Source organism: Lolium perenne, chromosome 4 (assembly GCF_019359855.2).
Source record: "Lolium perenne isolate Kyuss_39 chromosome 4, Kyuss_2.0, whole genome shotgun sequence".
NCBI classification, from domain to species: domain Eukaryota; kingdom Viridiplantae; phylum Streptophyta; class Magnoliopsida; order Poales; family Poaceae; genus Lolium; species Lolium perenne.
Window position 1 is genome coordinate 313,947,249 of NC_067247.2, and position 8,881 is coordinate 313,956,129.

The 8,881-nt window shown below is 49.7% G+C and overlaps 1 protein-coding gene across 1 annotated transcript; it reads right to left on the minus strand.

Moving 5' to 3' along the window:
• Nucleotides 1-7,257: 7,257 nt before the first annotated feature.
• Nucleotides 7,258-8,534, minus strand: LOC127296167 (uncharacterized). The gene is made up of 4 exons (XM_051326198.2): nt 8,245-8,534; nt 7,917-8,121; nt 7,542-7,608; nt 7,258-7,440 (listed from the first exon to the last, which is right to left on the minus strand). The coding sequence occupies exons 1-4, from the start codon at nt 8,363-8,365 to the stop codon at nt 7,393-7,395; spliced, it is 441 nt and encodes a 146-aa protein (XP_051182158.1). The 5' UTR covers nt 8,366-8,534; the 3' UTR covers nt 7,258-7,392.
• Between the last annotated feature and the right edge of the window lie 347 nt (nt 8,535-8,881).

An 8,881-nucleotide genomic window follows, 5' to 3' on the forward strand; every position in this document is an offset into this window, starting at 1 on the left:
AACACATGCAAAACGCATGTTGAGGATAATTTTGGCCGATTGCTGGAATCGGCCTCCTTTTTCATTGCAATGCACAATGAGGGTTTACAACTTATTTGTGCTCTACGACGATTACATGACATGCTTGGAGTGAGATCGTTGCTTTCTATTTTTTGGAGCCGATCGCAGGGATCGGCCTTGCCACGTACGTCTATTGATTCTAGTCTTGCTACTCTGTCAGGCCGGTGGATAAGACCAGCCTCACCCCGTTTTTTGAAGCTTCGATGCGCTCACAGCCGTCCAAACTGATTCCAGAGATCGGCTCTTGGTCGTCTGCATCCCAAATATTCATGCCAGCTAGTGAGATCTCGATCGAGTCATCTGCATGAACGACCTCCACTTCATCTCTATCCCACTGTATCATGCATTGGTGCATTGTGGATGGAATGAAGCAGTTCGCGTGAATCCAATCCCTCCCTAGCAGGACAACGTAGGTGTTTTTGCTGTCGACGATGAAGAACGACGTAGGGATGGTTTTTCGGCCCACGGTTAAATCTACGTTCAGAACACCTTGTGCTTCCGATGCTTGGCCGTTGAAATCGCTTAGTGTGACGTTGGTCTTGATCAGATCTTCGTTGGAGCGTCCCAAACGTCGTAGCATGGAGTACGGCATTATATTGACTGCCGCTCCCGTGTCAACCAACATCTTGCTGACAGGCTGCCCATTGATATAACCTCTCAGGTACAGGGCTTTCAAATGCCTGTAGCTCCTCTCTCGTGGCTTCTCAAAGATAACTGGTCGTGGACCGCAGTCGAACTGTGCTACTGGCATCTCTTCGGTCCTTGGAGCACAAAACTCCGACGACAGTATGAATACCATGTTTGTATCAGCCGATGCCTCTGCATCGACTTTTGTTTGGGGCGCCACTCTTTCTTCTGTGGACGCGCCTCCGTCTCCAACGTATGCTGAATTTTTACGGCCAAATCGGGCCGTGCCTTCCTCAACGTGTACAGGTACTGCGCCTCGGCTTCCTCCAAGTTACGTAGCCGCTACACCCTACGCTTTTGGGAATGACTAAGTCCATCAGGGCACCACCTTGGCCGGTGGTATCTGTCTTCTTCTTCATCTTCGGACTCCTCGAAGTCTTCATCTCGAGATGACTCAGCTCGTCGGTTCTGAGGTGGGAGAGGCCCTAGACACTTGAACACTGAAACCTCATGTGTGCCCTTCCTCTGCTGTTTACATTCTGGGCAGTTGTCGATTGTAGGCAATCGGCTCATTCCTGAGTCCCAGCAGTGCTTAAAGAAAGGACAATCCCAGTGCCTATCCATGTCTTCCTGCTCTCTTGACCTCCCTTTAGCGTGACGCCCATATTGTTCGTCGTCTCTATCATATCGACGATATTTCCTGTTGTCTGCATCAGACCGACGATATCTCTCATCATCCATGTCGTACCGCCGACGTCGGTCATACTGATGCTCATACTTGTTAAGGAGATGCGCGGAGAGTGGTCGTTGATACCGCACGCTTCTCACCTCTTCCTCGGTTAGGTACCGTCTGTCATCATATCGGGGCCGGTCGCGTGGATCGGCCTCCTCTTTATCCTTGCCACGGGAGTGACTGCTTTCTGCTTTATCCTTGCCATGGCGGTCTACAAGCCCTGCCATGTTAACATCAAAAGAGAAACCTGGCTTGCATCCCATGGAGTGATCGAGTTCCACCATGTTGACGCCAGCAAACGGATGTGTGTCCACCTTCATGGCAAACTGACCGAAGATCAATCGGCCTTGTTCTATCGCCATTTGAATCTGCCGACGCAATTCTTTGCAAACGTTGGTGACATGGGTGAACGTGTGATGCCATTTGCAGTACGGTCTCCCGTTCATCTCTTGCACCGTAGGGATTTTATGGCCTTCGGGTAACTTCAGCTGTTTTTCCTTCAGCAGCAAATCGAAAATCTGCTCAGTTTTGCTTATATCAAAGTCAAACCCTTCTGCAGGCCCTGGTTGTTTCACCCATTTGCAGGACACGGGTACTACCCCCCGAGCCCATTCAGCCACGGCGACTTCCTGATCTTCTGCAGAGTCTTCAACTTCTTCTGCCTCGACCAGGCCTATCGGGCGCATGAACTTGTCTTGGTACAATTCTGGGTGGCGCTGCTCATACAATGTCAGCTTCTGGACCATATGCGCAAGTGAATTGTAGTCCACTTGGAAAGTCAGATCCTTGAGTGGCGCTGCGAGGCCTGCCACTGCCAGCTCGACTGCTTCTTTCTCAGTTAAACGAACCGAATAACATCGGTTCTTGACAGTTCTGAAACGTTGAATGTACTCAGACACCGTCTCTCCCCGCCTTTGCCGAACCTGCGTCAGATCGGCAATGCCAGCTTCGGTAGCTTCTGAGTGATATTGTACATGAAACTGCTCTTCCAGTTGCTTCCATGTCCGAACTGAATCTGGTGGCAACGAGGTGTACCACCCAAAAGCTGGACCCGTGAGAGATTGCGCAAAGAACCTTACACGTAGTGGGTCTGATGCTGAAACCATGCCCAACTGTGCCAAATATCGGCTCACATGCTCAATTGAGCTAGACCCTTCTGATCCACTGAACTTTGTGAAGTCAGGGAGCCGATACTTGGGCGGCAGCGGGATCAGGTCATATTCGTTGGGATACGGTTTGGAATAGTCGATTGTTCTCCTCTTTGGCAGGATACCGAACTGGTCTCTCAAGATTGCACTGATTTGATCCACGGTATGAGCTATAGGGGTTGAGCTTTCATGACTCGTTCCGGTGGCATATTTAGCTAGCCACGCCTGTTTCTCAGCGTCTGCTCCAGAAATCCCTCCTGCTCCGGAAATCCCTCCTGCGGTAATCTGGTTCGTGCGCGCCCAGTTGTTGCAGTCCGGCACGTATGTGCACACGTATCCATGTGGGATCTCTTTAGGCGGCTCGTACAGGAATTGGTAATCGCCAGGATCACCTCCCACCTTGTAGACGACGTATGCCGGTGAACCCTGTGAACCCTGTTGCTCTGGAGCTGCAAACGTGAATGGCAGTTGCGACTTGGTGTGGAACGGTATTTCTCCCTGGTGAGTTCCTAGGGCAGGTCCCGACGGAGAATACTGATGCTTCATGATTTCCTGAACCACGCGAAGCGCCACACGCTCAAAAGCGTTCACCAGGCTCTCAGAATGACGATGTAGAGAATGAGCCACCATATAATTAACTTCCTGGCGCAGGGCTCTGGTGCGTTCCTCCGAAGGTAGAGACAGATCTAGTCCCTCGAGCACGCCTTCGGGTGTGTATCCTTTGAACCTAATGCCATGTGAACGGGTTTTTTCGAAAGAGCCGATGAGATCGGCTTCGAAGACGGCCTTAAGCTCATCATACTTCTTCTTGTGCTCTTCAGGCAGATCTTCGTACTTGACTGGTTCGTCCGACATCTCAGCTGCAGATGTTGACGTGGTTGTTGCAGATAGTCCCACCGGGCGTGCCAGAATGTGTTGCCTGCCAAAACCCACCGGCGAGCAGCGACGAGCAACACGAAGAGCCGGGAGGCTCCCAGGACTGCTGGTGGGCCCTGGTCCCTCGGTCAACGGCCCGCAATGCTCTGGCACACGTCCTGACGGTCGCAAGGGTGTGCCACCTGACCTATACCTGGTCAGGAAGGTGTTGGATTGCTTCGATTAGCTTCCTGCATGGTAGACACGTAAACATTAAATACGAGCCCGATCGGCTCTCAGGTTGCCCTGTGAATCGGCTCAAAGAGCCGATTGCCCCATGGTTCACGTTGGATTTACGATGACATGGGGATCCTGCTTGATCAATACAAAGTTAAACCAATCTACGACAGTTTAGGGTTTTCACCGCATAATCGGAATATCCTACGCGTAGTTGAGCCTAGCAGATACGAAAGATGATGGAAAACTACTCCTAAAAGAGGCCTAAAAACCAACATTAAGTCAATTCCCGGAACAATCCCTTTTAAGACTAACAAACCATACCTCACGCACTACCGGATCGTTCAACCCGTTTGCAAGGCCTAACCATACGGATATTAAACTAATCCTTGAAGAACAAGGAACAACTATAACAGATCAGATCTACTAAATAAAGACGAAGCAAGGCGCTGCCCTTACACCTACCTAAGATAGGTGTAAGGGCAGCTAGATATCGAGGGGCAGCATAGCTAAGCAAGCATATCAGAAAAGCACCGATGCAAGCCCCAAAACACCTAAGATAAACAGTATTACTCGCCATCAACAAGGCTTCAGTACGAGCAACACCAGATAATGAATAAACCTATACTGCCTAGATCGCAAGATGCGATCTAGGCAGCATGATGCTTACCCGGAAGAAACCCTCGAAACAAGGGGTGGCGATGCGCCTGGTTTGTGTTTGTTGTGAACGTGATCGTCCTCCTTTCTCAATAACCCTAGGTACATATTTATAGTCCGGGGACTTTCTATCTTTGGAATACACCTAACCGTGTACGAGCTAAACTCTATCTCTTAATTCTAAACTAAGATGCAATCTACTATAATATACAGATACACGGGCAATCTAGCCCAAACTCTCGCACGAGGCCGATTCAGAGACACTCCACGCGTATATCCTCCAAGCCCATCTCAATTACTGCCCATCTCCTGATTTGGCCAAAATCTGGTGATAACAATGGGGTGTTTACCGCTGAGCCGCTGAACGGGGGCTGGGGTTTCTTGGTGCGTGACCATGAAGAGCAGGCAGCAGGAGCAGGGGCAGGCCAGATGCAGTTCCCACAAAGTGCTATCCATGCAGAGGCGGAAGCGTGCATCCAGGAACTGATGGCAGCGATGAACTGGGGCATGACCCGCATTGCCGTGGAGTCGGACTGCCTAGCACTGGTGAAGGCTCTAAACATCGACGGTTATGATCGCTCACCAATTGGTGTCCTCATTAGAGATGCAAAGATGTTTGCCAGACGGAAATTCTCGTTAGTGTCTTTCGTTTACTATCGTCGGGATTGTAATAAAGCCGCGCATGCCATGGCGGCGTTAGGTGCGTCTGGTAATGCTGGTAATGGCCTCCTGTGGCCGGATGAGAAGTTCCATGTCAAAAAAAAAAAGACTACTCTCGGTCGTGTCAACATAAACAGGGGCCGATGCGCATCTATTAGCTGCCTATTATAAACTGTTGTTTTTCTTCTTGTTTCTCCAAAAACGTATGCTTGCGCAGTTCTTTTACGGTTCAGAATCAGTCCAAAATTCTGGCCAAACGGAGGTTGTAACCGAATCTGCATAAAAATGTTGCACACAACTTGTCTCCACAAAAATATAACAATGTTGCACACAACTTGTCTTCACAAAAATATTACAAGATAACACATGGAACAACCCTATGCTACCAGTTATGGAATCACAGTTATGGGATTAGGTGGCGAAAAGTTGAGGGCTCACGTACGTCCCTAAAGTCATGGAACCTGAGAAATTTTGGTCCAATCCTATGCTACCAGTTCACCCCGTAAGCAATTATCCCGTAGGTTTAGAATTATTGCAAAACCATCTTCTAAACGGTAAGATTCGCTACACCTATAAAGTCTGATGGAGGGGTGGCCACGATTAGGGCTGTGTGCCCTGGTCTCACACCTATGCATCATATAACAACCAGCGAATCGGTCTAGATCTTCAACATGCACTGTAGGTACGCTACAGAAGTCACTGATGTCCTCTTCCGCGAACCCATCCCTAGGACAAAGATCTACACATATACCTTGTCATGCTTTCCGTCGATGTCAGTCAGCGACACCTCCTTGCACACATACATCATCACACGTTTGCCGTCGAGACCCCGCTGCGCCACGTAGCCGAGACCCGATGTTATGGACGCGGTAGATGGCACGACACACCACTTCTTCGAAAACCACCATCTGCCGTTGGTCCCACAAGCCAAGCCTAACGCGCCTCCAATGTCCAACTCGATAGGTCTAGGGTTCCCCAGAGTGATTTGGGAAGTGAGGAACGTGAACTGCGTCGCTGACGCTTTCAGCAAGGTTACGATTCCCATGGGCATTGCCGTCAATGACTCCAGCCAGAGTACCAACAATCCAGCGCGCCCACCTTGATGTAGACCAGATTGTCTACCTAGGTTGCATCGACCACCGGCAGCCATGACAAGGTTGATGCTTGATCTACCGCCCCATGGTCTGACAACCTACCGACAAGAAGTGATGGGTGGGCCGGGACCAGCCACACCATACGGAGGCAACGACCATCACAAGGCCTCCCGTTGGCCGCTAGCACATGCAACGTTCGACCTAAACCGGCCACCGCCAACTCCTGCCACCTAACTTCGCATGCGTCGATGTTACCCAGCACCGCTGGCTCTGGAGGTGCATGCCCTGGAAGGAGCATCCCCGTGCTCCACACGATAGAGACCACAAGACGAGTGCCACTGAGAGAACAGTTGGGTCACCTCCAGGTCTGGTCGGCACGCCGCATGCCACCCTTTCCGCAGCTGCAATCATCAAAAAAGGGTCGCCGCCACCACGGGAGGAGAGAGAGCGCCGCCACCACCGTTTGTTACGTAAGCTTCGTCCAACAGCCTCCACCGCCGGCGGCAAAGGGAGGGGGAGGCTGGCTGGGGTAGTAGCGGCAGCAGATTGGGATATTTTGAACCATCTTAAATACAACCTTGAATGAATCTGGACATGTAAGGACTTCTCCCAAGCGGCTAGTTTTTTGGTGGACCTATTTAAGGCGCTCATTCTTATATGAAGGGACATTCTTGACTAAGCTAAAAAAAAAGATGACATCTCCATTTCTCACTCCTTAATTGTTGAGCACCTCAATGAAATCTCATAATTCCTCGACCTATATTCAAATTCATTTGACGAATCGGTAGAGGAGAGCGAGATCCAAAAACCTACCAACCCAAATAGTGATATACCCCTTAAGTTATTCGAGTTAGTTGTTGCTCTTGGGTTTGTTGGGAAACCCGAGGTGATCTAGGTCGACCTAATGAGATATTCACACAAATATTCAAAGCGTATACATGTATAAAGAGGTCGGAGTGGATGTTTTACTATTCTTATGGGAGTGAGGCGTGTGGAAATCATTTCATTGGATTTCGAGTAGTACTATAACATTGATTCAAAGTTTTTGACTTAACATGTTCAAATTGTTAAAAAACAAAAATGGATGTCTTTGATTTGTCAAAGTTTAGATGTATATAGATACTATTTACTATTTAGTGTATAGATACAACCCAGATTTAGACAAATTTCAGGTAGAATCAACCAATGCAAACAACACAAGTTCAAGTAGTATTCAACATCCGCAAGAACATCTACAATCAGATAACTAAAGTTTCAAATTCCAATGACTTTGTCATGATTCTATGAGCACCGAGAAGTTAATTCACTAACGCATGACGTTTTAGTGGCTGAACCACCCCCTCAGGTACCTGCTCTTCTTTAGCCTCAGCTGTAAATGGGAGATTGGGACAAACGTAAACATGAGATCATGAACGAAAGAAGATTACTGAATCAAAGGCGACGAGCATGGCATGGACAATTAAGTCTCACCTGGTTGCTGTAACCACACTTCTTCTTGCGACAGTTGGTAGCTCCGAGAGGTAGCCGAGCATAGCACCTGCAAGAGCAGTGCGAAAAAAGAGTTGGGATATTACCATGGAAAAAAATAAAGCGCTATTCCAACGCTAATAGCACGCTATAGCATATCTGGAGAGCCGACGCTACGCTATTTCGGCGCTATAGCGCGCTATTCGCGTCACGCTATAACATGCTAATAGCGTATTTTTAGATCCACGCTATTTTGTTATAGCGTGCTATTTTTTTCCTTGGATATTACACACCCATACAAAATTCAAGCCCAAAATGATGGCATGCTAAAACTGTATATTAGGGCCGATGCAACAAGCTAGTGTAGGAATAGCGTACTTGCGGCAGACCAACTTGTGTGAGTTGTACTTTTCTGCGAGGGTTCTGTTGTTGGGCTCGTACTTCCACGGATAGCGCCCGCCACCGGGCAGGCGAAGCAGGAGGTGAATCGTGGACTCCTTGTGGATGCTGTAGTCGGCCAGGGCACAGTCATCGTCAAGCTGCTTCCCGGCGAAGACGAGGCGCTGCTGGTCTGGCGAGATGCCTGCGGCCACGATCGACACAAACGTCACGAAGGAGTAAACCTCTCAACCTCAACAGAGACTCCATGGCTGGTCATGCAAATGCGACGCGAGGCGTAGTGGAGATTGGTGTATATGGAACGTACCTTCATTGCCGTGGATCTTGGCCTTGACGTCGGCGATGGTGTCGCTGTTCTCGACCTCGAGGGTCATGGTTTCCCCCGTCGGCATCTTCGCGAAGATCTGCATCTTTAACGACTGCGCCATGCCTTTGTCTGGTTTTGCTCCCTTTGTCCGGTGATGGTGACTCGTTCGTGAATCGGCGACGGTGGTGAAATCGAAGAGAAGAGCGCGCTGCGTGGCGCTGTTGCGGGTGCGCACCACGGTCTTATATATAGGCGGACGGTGGCCACTCGATCGGGACGTAGCGCGGCCGCCAAGTTACCGAACCGAGGGAGGATCGAAAGGGTAGTAACGATCGGATTCGATCCGATGCGCTCCCATGTTTTTTCCTTCCGGCTTGCTCACGTGCTAGCCACCGATGCCGGTCGAGTACAAGCGTGGGGTGCGCTCTCCTTCTTCTCCTCCTCCGTTCCCCGCGTTCCATGCATTGAGGATAACATAAATCTGGTGATGTGCCATCCTCTAGGTGGCTGTCCTGGCGGCGCTGTCGATACTTTCTTCCCCTGATAAATATCTAGCGCTGCAGACGAACGGTGTATCGTATGATCCCAATCCATGCCTGGTATCGCAATTTAAACAGTAGTACGAGGTCATATCGGA

Excerpts from the sequence above, each read along its gene's own strand:
- LOC127296167 (XM_051326198.2), bottom strand. The coding sequence starts at position 8,365 with ATGGCGCAGTCGTTAAAGATGCAGATCTTCGCGAAGATGCCGACGGGG. Across the intron at positions 8,122-8,244 it reads CAAGATCCACGGCAATGAAG|GCATCTCGCCAGACCAGCAG; the intron begins GTACGTTCCATA and ends TCGTGGCCGCAG. Across the intron at positions 7,441-7,541 it reads AGTGTGGTTACAGCAACCAG|CTGAGGCTAAAGAAGAGCAG; the intron begins GTGAGACTTAAT and ends TCCCATTTACAG.